At 54.4% G+C, this 17,108-nt stretch overlaps 1 protein-coding gene and 1 long non-coding RNA gene across 2 annotated transcripts; one reads left to right on the forward strand and one right to left on the reverse strand.

The window, feature by feature from the left end:
* Window positions 1-1,191: 1,191 nt before the first annotated feature.
* On the reverse strand, window positions 1,192-9,158 carry LOC129040508 (uncharacterized). The gene is made up of 4 exons (XR_008503657.1): window positions 8,376-9,158; window positions 6,230-6,664; window positions 1,890-2,207; window positions 1,192-1,695 (listed from the first exon to the last, which is right to left on the reverse strand). It is a non-coding gene; the product is annotated as an uncharacterized LOC129040508 (long non-coding RNA).
* Window positions 4,368-16,584, forward strand: MATN1 (matrilin 1). The gene is made up of 8 exons (XM_054495136.1): window positions 4,368-4,495; window positions 6,201-6,547; window positions 8,973-9,195; window positions 10,982-11,107; window positions 11,580-11,996; window positions 12,595-12,747; window positions 13,576-13,656; window positions 14,272-16,584. The coding sequence occupies exons 1-8, from the start codon at window positions 4,402-4,404 to the stop codon at window positions 14,319-14,321; spliced, it is 1,491 nt and encodes a 496-aa protein (XP_054351111.1). The 5' UTR covers window positions 4,368-4,401; the 3' UTR covers window positions 14,322-16,584.
* The last annotated feature ends 524 nt before the right edge of the window (window positions 16,585-17,108 follow it).

Raw genomic sequence — 17,108 nt, forward strand, 5'->3', positions numbered from 1 at the left:
GAGAAAGACTAGAGAAGAGAGGGAGATGGTGGGAGGGAAGGAGAGGGAGAGAAAGAGAAAGACTGACAATGGCCTGGAAGGTGGAAGGAAGCTGACAGTGAAGAGCTTTAAATACCAGCCAAGTCTGAATTTCCATCTAGAGGTGATCCAGTGCTAACAAAGGCTTTCCCCGCCGGCAATGGTGATAGAGACTGTCACTGCTCACTAAATGCCATATCCTGGCCTTGGGCATTGAGGTAGAGTCAGGTAATGTGTACTCCTTGTCTGAGGCAGTTAAGAGAGATGCTTGCTGTCTCTCTCTTGTCTACATGGCCAGAGACAAGGACTTGGAAATGGTGGAGGCAGCTTTGGAGAGGGCCTATGTGGGGGGCACCCGCCTGGCACTGGATGGTGTCAGGAGAGAGAAGCCATTGTGATTTGGGGGGTGTGTTTGTTATTGCAACGTAGCCTATCCTAGCCTGACTGATACAAGAAGGTGTTGTAAAAACAATAAGCATTGCAATAAGCATTGGCCCGTCATGGTGGCTCATGCCTGTAATCTCAGCAATTTGGGAGGCCGATGTGGGCAGATCACTTGAGCTCAAGAGTTTGAGACTAGCCTGGGCAACACGGTGAAACCCTGTCTCTACAAAAAAAAAAAAGAAAAAAAAGAAATTCACTGGGCATAGTGGTGAACACCTATGGTCCCAGCTACTCAGGAGGCTGAGGTGGGAAGATTACCTGAAGCCGGGAGGTGGAGGCTGCAGTGAGCCGTGATTGTGCCACTGAACTCCCGCCTGGGTAACAGAGTGAGACCCCATCCTAAAAAAAAAAAAGGAAAAGCTAAAACAAAAAGCCCAATACGCATTGATGTAGCATTCACTGCATTTCTTCCTTACAACCTTCCTGTGGCATTAGCATTAGGATTCCAATGCTACAGACATGAAACAAGAAGAAAAGGGAGGGATTTACCGGAAGTTACCATGGCTGGCCTGTGAACGAGGGGGACTCAAGCCCAGCTCTCTTTGATTCTAAAGCTGTTTCACTTCACAGGATTCCTCAAAGTCTGTCGTGCATGCCACCGGCAGAAAACAAGAAAATTTTCAGTGATATGTGGATGAAAAAGCTAAATTTAATTAGTTTTGAATTTATTTGAATTTTATATTGAATGAATGTTTATTGGAATAAATAAATAAACTGTACATCAAACCAGTGATTTCATGGCTATTATTTCTTAGAAGGCAGAGAAATTTTTAAGAAGTGAGTTGGTTTAGAGTGAATTAAACAAAAAGATTAAATAAATACTGGTAAAGGCGTATATGGATACTGCCAAACTGCTGATGGTGGTCAAAGAGTGAAGGGGGCAGGCTGCCCAGGCTGATGTTGCATTTGTGTTAGTTAGGTCATTGCGAGATAACCAGGTTTGCTCTTTAGGGAAAGAGCTGATCCTGGGAGCACTGGAGAGGGAGCCCTGTGTGCTTCCCACTGAACCACACTGCCCAGGGGCCTCTCCGTGGATCACAAATGCTCTCTCTTGCATGAAACACTAACGGCTTTAAGTTTCTGGAAGCCCGAGGGATGTGAAAACAGGAGGAGGGAACAGCAGAGCCCTTCACAGCTGCCTGTTTGACTTGTGAGCAACCTCGCAGAAGGCCCCTCCATGCATTTTTTTTTTCTTCTGGCTCATACCGGACACACTGTTCTCAATTTTGAGTCCTGGGGAAAAATGTTTCACATTTAAAAAAGCACAAATATTGATTTTCTTTCCTTAATGTATATGCTGAACTTTTAGATCTCCTCTCCACCACCGCCCCCAGGCCGCAATTGCCCCTGCTATAGAATGCCAAAGCTGCCTTTTTTTTTTTCTGGTGGTGGTCGGGGGGGACCCATCTCTGTTCCTGAAAACTTACCTGTAGTGTATTTCTGCAGCTCTGCTAATGAGCGGAGAAGCGACACAGAGAAGGCGCCTATGTTCTTCCGAGGAGCCCATAGAACTGCCATTCAGAGGTGGAGCTGAAAGGGCTGTTTCATGGGCCAGCTGCTGCCCAGCTAACGGAGCCTTGTGCCCTGAGCACCAGACACAGCCCTGGCCGTCAGGGGGGGTCGGGGTGGGGGGCGCAGTTGATGAGGAGACCCCAGCTCACGTTCTCCCTGTTCACCTCCAGCATGGCACGAGGACAGCATTGCGTTTCTCACCGCTGGTCACCATGGATGGCCCTTGTGTGACCCTGGGTGGTTTATAGGGAAATGGAACTGGTTCATAGTTAGTTTTCATTCATTCCTTCATTTGCTCACCAGAGATTCTGTGCCAGGCACCATGCTGGGTCCCAGGGATTCAGTGGTGACTGAGACGGGCAAGCCCCCTGCTCGGAGGGAGCTCACGTCCTTGGGGAGACAGGTAACACCTTTATTACACCATTTTGGGAAGGGAGAGGCACCACTATCACCACACCCCGCAGCATCTCTGGAGGAGAATTTGACTTCAAAGTTGTAGCAGAAAAAGGAATCAGCAGCTTCAAGTGGTTTTTGGAACTGGGGAGGGCTGTGAATTAGGCACACATGAAATGTAAGGGGAAAAAGTCAGAAGGCAATCAATGCTCTTAACCTCCTCCTTCTCTAACACTGGTGCAAAGGGGAGTGAGGCCTGAGCTTTAGGCTTGGCTCTGCCCCTAAACTGGCTGTTGGCTTCGGGTAAGTCAGTGAACCTCTCTGGGCCTCAGTTTCTCCATCTGACAAATGGGCCAACAGACTCAGATCTGCTGACCTCACAGGTTTGTTGGGTGAGCAGATGAGATAGAGTGATAGAGTGAGTAACTGCCATGTCAAGGGTGAAAGGGATTGTTATAATTATTGCTAAAGAGTGTGGTAGCGGTGAGTTGGGTCTGCTGCACCCAGCAGTCGCTTTTTGTCTGTACATTTCCTTTTATTGAGGTATAACTTACACAGAGTGAAGTGCATAGGTCCCAAGTCTTGGGATTCTGCCTCCTGGAGCAATGACAATCCCTTAACTCCATCTCCACTTCTGTCCCCCTCTTGCCCCTCACACGGTGCGGGCAGGTCAAGAACGACCATTCCCACTGCACCATGGCAAGCTGAGGCTCAGAGAGGTTAAGTCACCAGCTCCAGGTCACATAGCCAGTTAGGAGCAGAAGTGGCTTTGAACCTGGATCTCTCAGGTAGCCAAGCCCACGCTCTTTCTGCTCTATCTCATGAACTACTGGACCCAAATGCAATGAAAGGGATCGTTCCTGCTGATGTTACTTTATTTAGAAGGCTTTATCTTTATCTTTGCCTTCTCTGTGCTGGGCCTGATGCAGAGTTGAATCCACTGGCTCACAGGTGAGGTGGGCTAAGCAGGGACCCACAGGGGGAACAGATGGGCAGGGAGAAGCCACCTCCATCAAGCTACACTGAGACAGCAGCATGGCTGAGAGCCGGGCCTGGGGCTCTATCCTAGCAATAACACTTCTTAGCTGTGTAGCTTCAGACAAGTTATTTTACCTCTCTGTTCTTTAACAGTAGCTGCTTTACAAAGTTGTAAAGAGGATTAACTGAGAAACCTCATCTAATTCGTTTGCTCCTTGAATCAACCCTAGGGGGCGCTGTTACCATCCCTAGTTTCCAGACGAGGAATCTGAGACATGAGAGGTCAAGTCACTTGCCCATGGTCACACAGGTGGTTTGCTGGTATAGCAAACCCAGGTAACCTGGCTCCCAAGTCTGTGCTCTTAATCATGGTCTCCACTGCCCTGCCCATATGAACAGTGAAGGTACGTGTTAGCCCTGATTATGACCTTGAAAGATTCTGCAAGGCAGAGAGTTAGCAAGAGGAAAGGATTCTGGGCAGATGGCCCTGCATGTGTGATGGCCTGGAGGCCTTCGAGGAGAATCCAGGGGTAGCTGGAGAGCAGGGTGTGTGTGGAGAGCAGGGCACAGTGAGGCTGGGGAAGGGGAAGTGCATTTAATGAGAAACTTGGGGCTGTGAGTGGGGGAAGGATTTGGGTGAGGGATGAAGGTGCAGGACAGGGCTGGGCTGGGCCATTGGACTCAGCTGTGCCTGGGCTTGGGATGGAGATTCAAGGCAGCGTGGGCTCCAGCCCCTGGAGGAGCCACCCCCCACCCACCTCAGATTTCCCAAATTCCAGCTGCCGCTCTAGTTGCTTCTGCAAGCAAAAGAGCCCTTGTGGTCAGAGGGGCCTCTGAAGCCTCGGCCAGGCGCTCCCGCCCTCTCAGGGCACACACACACCTCCATTCAGCCCAAGCCCCGCCCCTGGGGGGGCTGGGGGCCAGGGCGGGCTGCCCCCACGTCAGTCGTCGGTTGGGGGCCACCTGACCCAAAGGCTGGGCGGGCAGCGGGGTTGATAAGACCTGGACCCCACTGGCCCCACAACCGTGCCGGCTGCTGCCCGTGCTGCCAGAACTATGAGGGTCCTCTCTGGCAGTAGCCTCGTGCTCTGCAGCCTGCTGCTGCTGCTCCAGGCCCCATGCAGCCCTGGCCTCGCCCCCCAGTCCAGAGGTGAGGGGACCTGCGTGAGATGGGAGATACTGAGCGAGTGGGCCCTGACCCTCAGCACTGGGGGCTGGGTACCGATATGGCAGGGAGCACATGGGATCCAGGATGGGGAAGGGAGCAGGGTGGCAGCGGTGGGCAGTGGGCTGGTGCAGGAGCAGACAGGGACCATGGTGCTGATAAGGGTCAGGGCAGGGGTGCTCCTCAGCCCTCAGGGACCATGCATGAGGCAGGGACCTTGGTCTTCCAGGTCTCTGGGGAGCAGAAGCTACTCAGAGAGCTGGCTGATGTCTGGAGCTGCACCAAGCCCAGGGCTGAGCCCATGGCTCTTTGATGAGAACAGACCTGGGATCTCAAGAGCTCATGCCCCCTTTGCGGGTCCTTCCAGCCTTGGGCTCCCTGGGGGCAATAACACCCCCCAGAGTTTCAGGTTTGGGCACTGAGTCCTGGAATGCCCATTCTTCCTGTACAGGTGGGGAAACTGAGGTCAGTGAGGGCCTAAGACCACACGGTGAGATAGCCCCAGAGCCTCTAGGCTGTTGATCTACTGCTGTACGGTGTGGCCAATTCCCTTTCCCTCTTTGGATCTCAGTTTACCCATTTGTAGCCTTAGCTAGTAGAGAGCAGGGAGCCAGCTGCATGGTGATTTCTAAGGTCTCCTGAGGAACTCTGATGTCCAGAGCCCCAGTCTAGGGCACTGTGAGTTACTGTGACTTGGGGGTTGGGACGGCCCTGCACGTTTCCCCTTTCCTCTTTGGGATTGGCTCTGCTCAGTTCAGACTCCACATGGGATGGAGAGGGAAGGGCCTTTGTAGTGAGGCCTTCCTGACTGCAGGCCCAGGCCAGTGACAGTAGCCTTATTCTCTCCACTGGACATGTGAGATCACGGAGGCTCAGAAAGGTGCAATGATCTGCCTAGGGCCCCACAGAGTGGCTGAGCCAGGATTTGAACGCAGGCCTGAACTCACTCCGACCCTGCATACTTCCCAGCACAGGGTGCTGCCTTCTGGGTCTCTGGAGGACATTGCTCCTCAGGGGTGTGTCTTGGGGTGCACCTGATCAGGCTGCTGAGGTGGCCACCTGGAATTCCTGCTCCTTTTCCCTGTCTTCAGCAACCCGCCAGAAGGCACTGCCAGGCTGAGGGAAACTGGTTCCACTTTGGTGATTTGCTCTGATGCTCAGATGAAAGAGGCCAAGCTGACGGGCACTGCTTTGGCTCTCAAGGCTGTGCCCATGACTGGAGGGCCCATCCTTGGTGCCCTCCTGCCCAGCTAGAAGAAATAGCTGCCCTTGTTTCTGGCAGCAAGTCTGGGCTGAAACCTAAGTGTGTTTTCAAGGCCGCAGGGTCCTTTGCCACCCCTGGAATACTCACTGCTTGCCTGGCCCCCTGCTGGCTCCTCAAAACATCCTGTAAGGAGTGATTGCCAGCTCACTGTTCAGATGAGGAAACTGAGGCTCAGAGAAGTGAAGCAAATGGCCCAAGGCCAGGCTTGGCCCTCTGTGTTCCCCATGGGCTGAGCCGGGGGCCTTTGGCAAGTTGCTTGCTGGTGTCTGCATGTTGACAAAAGGGCTCAGCTGCCCAGCTGAAGTTTGCAGCCTACTGGGCCCGAGGCCTCGCACCTGGATCTAAGAAGCCACGTTCTGTGTCTTCAGGCCCAGTCCCTGACTTGTGTCTCTGCTCTTTGCCTTACCCCTCCTGCCCGACTCCCAGGCCATCTCTGCCGGACGCGGCCCACGGACCTGGTGTTTGTTGTCGACAGCTCTCGCAGCGTTCGGCCTGTTGAATTTGAGAAAGTGAAGGTATTCCTGTCCCAGGTCATCGAGTCGCTGGATGTGGGGCCCAATGCCACCCGGGTGGGCATGGTTAACTATGCCAGCACCGTGAAGCAGGAGTTCTCGCTGCGGGCTCACATCTCCAAGGCCGCACTGCTGCAGGCCGTGCGCCGCATCCAGCCGCTGTCCACAGGCACCATGACTGGCCTGGCCATCCAGTTCGCCATCACCAAAGCCTTCAGCGATGCAGAGGGTGGTCATTCCAGGTCCCCTGACATCAGCAAGGTACGTGCACGCCACCCTGCTAGGATGCTGTTGTTTGGAGGCTCCCGCTCAGAGTTATGAGCTTTGCCTGCAGATACTTTGATTCCCATGGTGCCCCGTGAGGTGGCCATTTCAAAGCTGGGGAAACAGGGTCAGAGAGGGGCGGTCATTAGACAGAGGTCACCAGTTGCAAGTGACAGAGCTGGGATTTGAAGCTACCTTTACCCAACCTTTCCATCCTAGGAGCTCACAATCATTTCAGTTTAGTTGACCTTGGTTCTCGACCAGTCTGAGCCCTTGAAGACACTGCAGACAGGCCAGATGCTTATGGGAGAAGTGAAGGTGTGGCCTCCGCCACCAGCCTGCCTGGGTTCACGCCCTGCTCCACCATACTAGCTGTGCCACCCTGAGCAAGTGATGTCATGTCACTGGTCCTCGGTTTCCTCACCTGTAAAATGGGAGTAATGATAACACCTTCTCCAAGTGCTGCTATGAGGACTGAGTTCATAAGCGTAAGGCTTCCCATCATGGCATTTGATAATTTTTAATTTCATAATCCTCCGAGGGCAGGGGCTCAGAAATGGAAGGGCTGTGCTGCCACCTGCACTGTCAGCGAGGGCTCCAGGCAGAGGGCTGAGCATTTCCCAGGACTTGTATCCTCACTGTCATGTTCAGGGCTCAGCACAGAACCTGAGGCTAAGCCAGGTGTCCTCTGTTCCTGTGGCACCCCCACAGGCTCCAGCACTTCCCCACCGCAGCCCTTTTTAGCCCGTCACCACTTCCCTGCCCAGGGCCCCAGTCCAGGGGAGGTTCTTTCTTATCCCCCCTCCATACCCCACTCTCTAGCACACAGTGGATAAATGAACATGATTCTGCTCAGAGGTGGTATCCCCATTTTACAGATGGTGAAACTGAGGCATAAGAAGCTTAAGCAACTGGCTCAGCCAATAAATGGGAAAAGCGTTCAAAGAGACAACAGCATATAATCCCAGCCATTACCACCCATTAAAGAAATGACGTATCAGGCAGCCTGTAGGTCTTGGGGCCAACTACAAGTTTCAGCACGTGGTGCTGTAGATGAGGCTGATGGTTGAGGTGGTGGAGAGGGTGAAGGAGATGGGAGTGGTGGCCTGGGGTGGGCAAGTGAGGAGAGAGCTCCTCCAGCAGGTGACACAGAGGCGCTGGGGGAGGCGCTAGGGGAGCTGGGGGAGGTGTTCAGCCTGGAGTTCACCTGTGGGAGGACCCAACAAGGTGGACAATCTGAAAGCTGGGTTGCAGGGACTCGAGGAGGCAGTGGGCCTCGGGATGGCAGCGAATAGTCACAGCTAGATTTTCAGAGCCAGGAGCCTAGGCCCCTGGAGAGGAAGAGATTGTGCAAAGTCACTCCCCAGGGAGCCCAGGGTAATGATGGTAAAAATAATAGTTGCCCTTTCTGGCTTCTAACCAGGAGTCATCTCACTCAACCTCACCACAACCCTTTTTACAGATGAAGAAACTGAGGCTCAGGAAGGTTACCTGTAGCTTGTGGAGCTGCATTTCTAAACACGGCTTGTCTCAACTGCCTGTCATCAGGACAGGGGGTCAGGGCCTGGGGCTAAGGGTGGGACCCAGGAATCAGAAACAGACCCAAGTCAGAAGCAGAGAAGCAGCAAAGCGGGGCTGGATACCTAACCCAGACTGGGCAGAGCTGGGAGCGCCCTAGCCTCAGGGCGGGTGCAGACAGGGGGTCACGAAGCCGGGTCTCAGCGACGGAGTCCGCCGCCTTTCTTTCCAGGGTACAGACCAGAGGAGCTTAGTGGGAGGGGAGCAGGCAGATTCTTTCCCTCTCTGGCAGGGGCATGTATCATACCGGGGAGTGGAGGAGGAAAAGGGCGGCATATTCCTTGGGTTGGTCCCCTGGGCATCCAAAGGGGAGTGGCCCTCCGTCCGTTCCCTGGTCCAGGGTCTCGGGTCTTAGAGGCACAAGGACAGCAGGAAGGGAGACGGCAGCCCCATCCCTTAGCCTCGTCTGCCATCTTGTGGCCAAAGTGCAGAACTGCACCATGTGGAACCACCGGACCCCTAGGCCCGGCCTCCCGGGGGCACGAGGGGCGTGGCACGGCTCCCACAGCCATCAGTCTGAGGACCCTGCCCTCAGCCGCCTCAGTCTGAGGGGAAGGCATGGCCCTGAACTTAGAGGCCCCAATTTGGCGATGGGGCATCACATCCCTCCAGGCATCTCAAAGCTGCCTGCCCGAGGGAGGCGACGCAGATGGAAAGCCCCCCAGCCACGACTCCCAGTCAGAGGAAACGGGTCTCCTCTTTGGCCAGCCAGGTCCTCTTCCCCCGGGTGCTGCCTGGCTGTGCGACCCGGCAGTCCTCCCGCCTCTCCGGGCCTCAGCCTCCTCTCCTGGACAGTCCCGTGGGCTTCCCGGAGCCCAGTGTCACACCGCCCCGCGTGTCGCAGGTGGTCATCGTGGTGACAGATGGGAGGCCCCAGGACAACGTGCAGGACGTGTCTGCGCGGGCCCGGGCCAGCGGCGTCGAGCTGTTCGCCATCGGAGTGGGCCGCGTGGACAAGGCCACGCTGCGGCAGATCGCTAGCGAGCCGCAGGACGAACACGTCGACTACGTGGAGAGCTACAGCGTCATCGAGAAGCTGTCCAGGAAGTTCCAGGAGGCCTTCTGCGGTGCGCGGGCAGGCGGGGGCGGAGCCAGGGCAGGGGCGGAGAAGGGGAGAGCGGCGGGGCGGGGCCAGGGCTGGAGGCGGGACCGAGGCTGAGGCGCAGACGGAGCCAGCGCCGGGGCGGGGCAGGGGCGGGGCCGGGGGGGGCAGAGGCGGAGACGGGAGAGAGATGGAATGTCAGTGCCGGGGCGGGGCCGGGGAGGAGCCGGGGGCGGAGGCGGAGACGGAGAGGGTAAGCGCCGGGGCGGGGCAAGGGTGGGGCCAGGGCAGGGGCGGAGACGGAGAGAGCGGCAGGGCGGGGCCAGGGCAGTCAGGGGGCGGGGCCAGGGCAGGGGCGAAGACAGAGAGTCAGTGCCAGGGCGGGGCTGGGGCGGAGGCGGAGAGAGTCGGCCCCAGGGGCAGGGCCAGGGCTGAGCGAGACGAGGCCGTGGCAGGCGCAAAGAGTGAGAGTCGACGCTGAGGCGGGCCAAGGCTAGGGGCGGAGCCAGGGCTAAAGTGAAGACAGAAAAAGTCAGCGTCGGGGGCGGGGCCACATCAGAGGGCGGGGCCTGGCTGGGGCGGTAGCCTATAAAAGGGCGGGGACTGAGTTACACGGGAACATCAGGGCGGGCCCAGGGCTACGGACATGGCCTTGGTGGATTGGGGGTGGAACCTGGATTAGACTAAGGTGGTGCCGGCACCAGGGGTGGGGCCGTAGCTGGGGCGGAGCCTGATAACGGAGGAGGGTTTCCAGCCCCAGGTTAAGGGAGTTGGGGAGAGGCGTTGTTAAGAGCCCTTTTATGGCCGGGCGCGGTGGCTCACGCCTGTAATCCTAGCACTTTGAGAGGCCGAGGTGGGCGGATCACGAGGTCAGGAGATCGAGACCATCCTGGCTAACATGGTGAAACCCCGTCTCTACTAAAAATACAAAAAATTAGCCAGGCGTGGTTGCGGGCGCCTGTAATCCCAGCTACTCGGTAGGCTGAGCCAGGAGAACGGCGTGAACCCGGGAAGCGGAGCTTGCAGTGAGCCGAGATCGCGCCACTGCACTCCAGCCTGGGCGACAGAGGGAGACTCCGTCTCAAAAAAGACCCAAAAAACAACAGAGCCCTTTTATGTGGCAGAATCCTGGCAGGGACCAAGGAGGGCCGGGAGCTCAGGAAGGAGAGCTCCCAGAAAACCTACACATGTTTCTGTGTCGTGAGTTTTGGGTGCCAGAGTTTTCTGTGATGCAGGAGAGTCTGAGGGGCCTGGGCACTGGCAGGAGAAGGTTCAGAGCCCTTTTCGGAGGGGAGGTGTGTGTGGGGGTCTTTGGGATGTGACCCGCAGGGGCAGGGTGTCCAGTAGGACAGGATCGAGGTTAGGGCAGGGACTTTACCCATTTGTAAAATGGGTCTAAGAAGAGCATGCGCGTTATTACGAGGATCCAGTGAGATAATGCAAAGTGTAACTTTCATTATATGGTATTTAACAGATATGTGCTGTGTTCATTGTATGCTGTTCTAGACACTTGGGTGTCTTGACACAGCAGTGAACTAAACAGACTAAAGGCCCTAACCCTTGGTCTTTACCTTTTTAGTGAGACTTTTCATTCTTATCATCAGCATTATAACCTTCTTCAGGGATCTAGGCACTGGTGCAATGATTCCAGACGTGGGCTGAGGGTCGGGGGCCTGGGCCCCAGTATGTTGGAGACCTTAGTTTCCCTGAGTCTGGATGGGGCCTGGTATCCACGGTCAGGGAGGGACAACTTGTCTGTAGTGCCCAAGGCACTATGATTGTGAGATCTGAGCTACTTATTGTCCCCGCAGTGGTGTCAGACCTGTGCGCCACAGGGGACCATGACTGTGAGCAGGTGTGCATCAGCTCCCCGGGTTCCTACACCTGCGCCTGCCACGAGGGCTTCACTCTGAACAGCGACGGCAAGACCTGCAATGGTCAGTGGGGTGGACACAGGCTCGCCCTGGAGAGGGTGTGGAGGGGAGGTGATGGGGCCTCAGCAACTCCCCAGGAAACCCATTCAAGCCTCCCTGCACCATACCTCTGAACCAGTCTTCAAAGCAGACAGATGCCTTTTAGAGTTTGGTATCTGCAGAAGTTCTCGCCTGACTTCTGTCCCTGTTTTCAACACAATGGGTGGTGCGTTTAGTGTGGTAGAAGGACTCACATAGTCTCAAAATCAAATCCTGGTGCTACCACTTCTGAGCTGTGTGATCTCACAGCTGTTGGAGTTTCAGTTTCCAATACTGTACAGTGGGACCAGTCACCTTGGCTTTATAGAGGCAGTTCTGAGGGCACAATTGAATGATCCTCAGCACAGAGCTTGGTGTGTGGTGGGTGCCCAGCCAGGGAGCAGGATGGATGACTATGTCCTTCAGCTTCAGCCCGTTGCCTTCCTGCCCTCCCCAGTCTGCAGTGGTGGTGGTGGCAGCTCGGCCACTGACCTGGTCTTCCTCATTGACGGATCCAAGAGTGTGAGGCCAGAGAACTTTGAGCTGGTGAAGAAGTTCATCAGTCAGATCGTGGATACGCTGGACGTGTCAGACAAGCTGGCCCAGGTGGGGCTGGTGCAGTACTCAAGCTCTGTGCGCCAGGAGTTCCCCCTGGGTCGCTTCCACACCAAGAAGGACATCAAGGCGGCTGTGCGGAATATGTCCTACATGGAGAAGGGCACAATGACTGGGGCTGCTCTCAAGTACCTCATTGACAATTCCTTCACTGTGTCCAGTGGGGCTAGGCCCGGAGCCCAGAAGGTGGGCATTGTCTTCACTGATGGCCGGAGCCAGGACTACATTAATGATGCTGCCAAGAAGGCCAAAGACCTCGGTAGGTGTTGCCTGCCTGGACCCTGGACACCACTGATGGCCAGGGGTACACATGGGTATAGCCCAACTGTAGTTTATCTTGGTGTCTCCTGATTAGTGTCCTAAACCCAGGTGAGTTTGAATGAGGAGGATTGGTTAATCCAATTTTCTCTTATACCAATGACAAAATTGAGGCCCCAGAAAAGTAAGTGGCTTGTTTTGATGGTCCTTTTGTAAGTGAGCTTGGAACTTTTCCAGCTGGATATTCCTAAGAACATATCAACTGTTGGAAGGCAACTCTACTTTGGAACAAGCCCAAGTCTGTTTTGCAACCTATTAAATGGGGAAAAAATAACCACCAGATGGATGATTATTAGGGTTAAATGAAGCTTGCTGTACAAAGCTTCCAGTACAGGAAGTCACTATAGGGTCTGACACAGAGCAGAACCTCAGTAAATGTTGATTTCGTCATTGTCCTTGTTCCAGGCATTGTGCTTGCAATTCCAGCAGCTGCCAGCAGGAGGTGTCTGGTGTTGGCTGCCTAAGCCTTCCCCAGGAGGCTCAGCCATATGGTTGCCCATCCCCATGTCCAGCCTTACTTCTTTTGTTCCTCCTGGCAGGCTTTAAGATGTTTGCTGTGGGTGTGGGCAATGCCGTGGAGGATGAGCTGAGGGAAATAGCCTCAGAACCTGTGGCAGAGCACTACTTCTACACGGCTGACTTCAAGACCATCAACCAGATAGGCAAGAAGTTGCAGAAGAAGATCTGTGTGGGTGAGTGAGGCCAGGGCTGGCATTGATGGGATATGCAGGTGGGGCACTGCGGGGGTGGAACCATCCTGGAACTGGGTGTGGGTGGGGAAAAGCAGGGGCTGAGGTGGCACCAAGAGTTGGCAGAACCAGAAGGTGGGCTGGCGAGTACAGCTCTTACTAACAGCAAACATGTTGAATGCTCATTACATGGCTGGCACTGTTCTCAGTGCTCTCCGGATAGTACATCATTCGATCCTATTTGGTAAGAATGTCATTACCCCCATTTTATAGATGGGATAAACAAGGCCAAAGGGGTGGAACAACTGTTAATAGCTGGGAGAGCCAAGATTTTAACCCTATTGCCTCTCTGGTCCTCCCTGGTGACCTCACCAGCTGGTTCTTAGTGGTAAGGAGTGTGGGCTTCAGAGCCAGGCGTGCCTGGGCCTGTGTCTTTGCTCTGACACTGTTGGCCATGGGCAAGTTGTTTCACTTCTTGGATTCTTCACTTGTAAGATGGGATTAATGACTTCAAACCCAAAGGGCTGGGGTGAACTCACTGAGGTGACATAGAGGCCCCAATAGTGTTCTTCATGCAGCAGGTACAGGGATGCTCTCCTAGTTCATTCTCAGGGTTCCATGGCACCAGGAAGATGTTCAGGGGTCACCCCTCTATCACTCCTAAGGGTGCTGTCTCAAGGACTATCTATGTCTTTCTGCCTCATCAGGTCCCCTAAACCCCTCACTCCCCCAGGAATCCTGAGTCCTGGCCCTGAGCAGTGACTGTCCGCCCTCCTCCTGGGCAACCACTCAACAGTTCCTTTCTCTTTCCCTCCTCCCTGTCCCCTGCAGAGGAAGACCCGTGTGCCTGCGAGTCCCTGGTGAAATTCCAAGCCAAAGTGGAGGGGCTGCTGCAGGCCCTGACCAGGAAACATATCCCTTCCCAGAGGTGGCTGGGGCCGGGGAGGGGTGCAGGGCAGTGTTGGGGGAGGCGGGGACATGGCCCAAGTGTGGTCGGTTGGACAGGCTTCTCTTGGCCTGCTTACTGCTGATGGGCTGCATTCTGGCAGAATAGGCTGAAGCCAGCTTGGGTGCAGACCCTGTCAAAAGCAGAGACACCTAGAGGGTAAACAGAGAAATTGAGGCAGAAGCCAGGATCTAGGAATGGACACACACCAGAGTCCTGGACATGCTCTGAAGAACATGGAGCCTGTGGATGCCCCATTTCTCAGGCTCATGGTGACGTGCCTGACCCCAGTACCCACTCAGAGGTGGGGCTGGGCCCCAGACAGTTCCCCTGGCTCAACCAGGACTAGGTGGGGGATCCAGCAGGGCTAAATCTGCAACTGAGCAGGGCTGGGCACTCGCGGCTCACAGTAACTGGCTGTGTTTTTTGGAAAGCACCATTCTGAGGACAGTGGATGGATAAGTTCTGACAGAGGGGAGAATGCACGCTGTAGTGGGGTGTTGCGGGGGCCTGAGTGCAGGGCCACAGCAATCCCTGCCCTGCTCTGGCCAACCTGCACCTCTCCTTAACTCTGAGTCCACTGGAAGCTGTGAGTAAGCGGCTGGCTATCCTGGAGAACACAGTCGTCTAAGGCTGCCTGTCGCCACTGTGGCCTCTCCAAGCATCCTGCACGTGTCCCCCGTAGCTTTGCCATTTTAGTGAGGGAAGCCAGCCTGGGGGTGGGAGGGGGTGTTTCTGGGTGTGCCTATTGGGAGTGTGTAATGGCGTTTGGGAGCTCGTGTGTGTATGTGCGTGTGTGTGTATGTGTGCGTGTGCACGTGCGCCTGAGGGTGAGCATGAGTCTTGCCAGAATGTGAGTGTGAGAGTGATAATGCAGGGGTGAGTGTGAGAGGGACTGCGTTTGCATTTTTATAATCAAAAGCTTAATATATTCCCATTTTTTTTTAGTTAACCCTTTCTTGACTCTGAGTGCTGTGAATTTCTTTACTGATTTCTCTTTTCTCTGGTGAGAAACAATTAAATGTGATTTAACTTAAGCACTGAATGGGGCTAGAGGCAGTGTGGTTATTTGGGGACTAGGGAAAAGGATGGATGAAGATGTGGTGGGAGGGGATGGTTGGAAGGATGGTAACGGTGGTGACAGTGATGACAGTGACCACACCAAAACCAGCTGGTGTTTGTCCTGCCTTTTCAGTTACATATTCATTTACTTGACCTCATTTCACTTCCAGTAACCTTACCCAGAAAAGTCTCAAATTATCCCCATTACAAATGGGAAAGCTGAGAGTCTAAATGATGAAATGACTTGCTCAGCAGTGGGTCAGTTGGAGAGACAGGACTTGAATCTAGGACTGAAGAACATCAAAAGAAAAAGGCTTCAGCGAAAAAGGGCAATGACACCAGATAGGACTCATTTGTTCATTCATTCATTCGTTCACTCATTCGTTCAGGTATCATGTACTTACAGGGCAGTGGCGGGCGGCAGGGGGATGGTGCTGTATGAGACAGACATAGTTCCTGCCCTAGGGGACTTACAGTTGGGCAGGGTGCTCATGTCACCCCCACCCCAGCCAGAGGAAAAGAGAGTGGGTTTAGGTCGTACCAGGGGTTTGTGCCTCCTCTTGATACCTGGGAGCCCACGGGGTGTGCGTGAGATGATGGGAAGGGCTCCAGCCTGGGCCTGGGTTGCCCTAGGTGCCTCTCCCCTCCCACCCCCAACATGTCCTGTTGGAGTTCTGTTTGTTTCCTGTGCACAGGCGGCATCACCCCCAACCCAAAACCCCCAACACAGATGGCAGCAGCCCCACCTCAGAGACTGCACAAGAGAAAGACTCCTGGCCCCATGTTCCCTTCCTCCAGCCCTTTGCAGGGTCTGCAGGTCACACCCTGAGATCTCGGCCACCTCCCCCAGGCCCCTGTTGGACCAGTGCTGCTCTGGAATCTCCATCTCTGTCCTCTCAGAGGGGGAGCTTTGGTGATTTTCTGAACCTATTCTTGTTTAATGGAGCATTTTTAGTGTTACTACTAGATTCACACTCGAGAGCATGTCTAAAAGGCTTTTACAAGAAGCTCAGACCACACCGAAAGATCTTCCGCAGAGGCAGTTCAAAGAGGCAGAATAACAACACGAATGGTACCCAAGAGCCACATCAGTACAACAGCACAAGTACACAAGTGCGACTTAACTGGGACACAGCCACCCTCGCCCCTGTGACCTGACTCCACCTCCTACACAGTTCACCAAGCCCTTTCTCTCTGTCCATCCCTGGGGCAGGAGTTTTTCTGCTGTCCAAGGAGGCTCCTTGACACAGCCACCCGAGATGTTATGACTCTGCTCATTCTTCCTTTCTTCTGAGATTATCCACTCCTCTTTCCTCCCCACACAGGTGGGGCGGGGGAGAGGCAGCCATGTTGATATGGACTGAGAAGTCTCAGCAGTGTGTCCCCAAGGAGGAGGAGGGGGTCGTTAGTGGACGCCATGGCCTGGGAGCTGGTGGGCAGAAGCAACAGATGTCCTTGATGAGTGGAGTCAGAGATGGGTTGGAAGCCCTGCCTGGGAATAGCACCTCATTCTTCCCTGCCCGGTGGGTGGAGTAGTGGCAGGACCTTGTCACCAGGCTCTGATGGGACCAGCTTCTTGGGATTTTTCAATCCCAAACTCTTGCTCTTCACTCATCACAGTTCTCCCCACGGCTACTCCAGGTCCTCTTGAAATCTGTCCTCTCCATAGACTTCCCACATCCCTCTCTGCTCTAGGTTTGATTAACAGAAGGTTGTAAATGAAAACCAGCATCTCCCTAGGGCAGCCGTGGTCTACTGACAGATGGCAAGTTACTTTGTAACCTGTAATTTTGTTTTTTTGAATTTTGTATAAGTAAACAGGACTAAACTAATTAGGATTGTTCTTTTCTTTCTTTCCTCAGGGCTTGGGCTATAATGGGAGTCTCTTGGCCCTGTAGCGCATTGGTTACCAGGTTTCAATAAGGGGTTTGTCTTTGCAATTACAGTTCATTAATGGATTTACAAGGGAGAGAAGATGGCACAGTCCGCTAAGGGGATTGTTTTGCATTTTTCCTCTTTTAATTACATGGTTTTCTCCTGGACCAGTGCTCTTTGAAAAAAGGGGGCGGGGGTGGAGAGTCCCAATGCCCCATCTGTTACAGATGTGAAGGCAGTTAATCCAGGAGAAGACAGGAGCCGCTCAGGGACTTGCTGATACCTGAGGCTGGGCCTGCATCCTCTTCAGAGCCGCCTGTGAGGCTGGGGGTTGGGGGGCCATGCTACTCAACCCTGGTTGGCATCAAGGTATATTGACAAGGGGAGGGGACCACTCTGCTCGTGGGGGTGTCTCAGCCTTGGAGTATTTGGGGTCAGAATCAAGTTTGGGTCACCTATTGAGTTACCATTTTTGGATGAT

The sequence above is a fragment of the Pongo pygmaeus genome, chromosome 1, assembly GCF_028885625.2.
Source record: "Pongo pygmaeus isolate AG05252 chromosome 1, NHGRI_mPonPyg2-v2.0_pri, whole genome shotgun sequence".
NCBI lineage: Eukaryota > Metazoa > Chordata > Mammalia > Primates > Hominidae > Pongo > Pongo pygmaeus.

What these genes read in the sequence shown, in the direction of transcription:
- MATN1 (XM_054495136.1), top strand. Translation starts at nt 4,402, where the DNA reads ATGAGGGTCCTCTCTGGCAGTAGCCTCGTGCTCTGCAGCCTGCTGCTG. An exon ending in CCTCGCCCCCCAGTCCAGAG is followed by an intron (nt 4,496 to 6,200) that starts GTGAGGGGACCT and finishes CCCGACTCCCAG; the next exon opens with GCCATCTCTGCCGGACGCGG. An exon ending in GTTCCAGGAGGCCTTCTGCG is followed by an intron (nt 9,196 to 10,981) that starts GTGCGCGGGCAG and finishes TTGTCCCCGCAG; the next exon opens with TGGTGTCAGACCTGTGCGCC.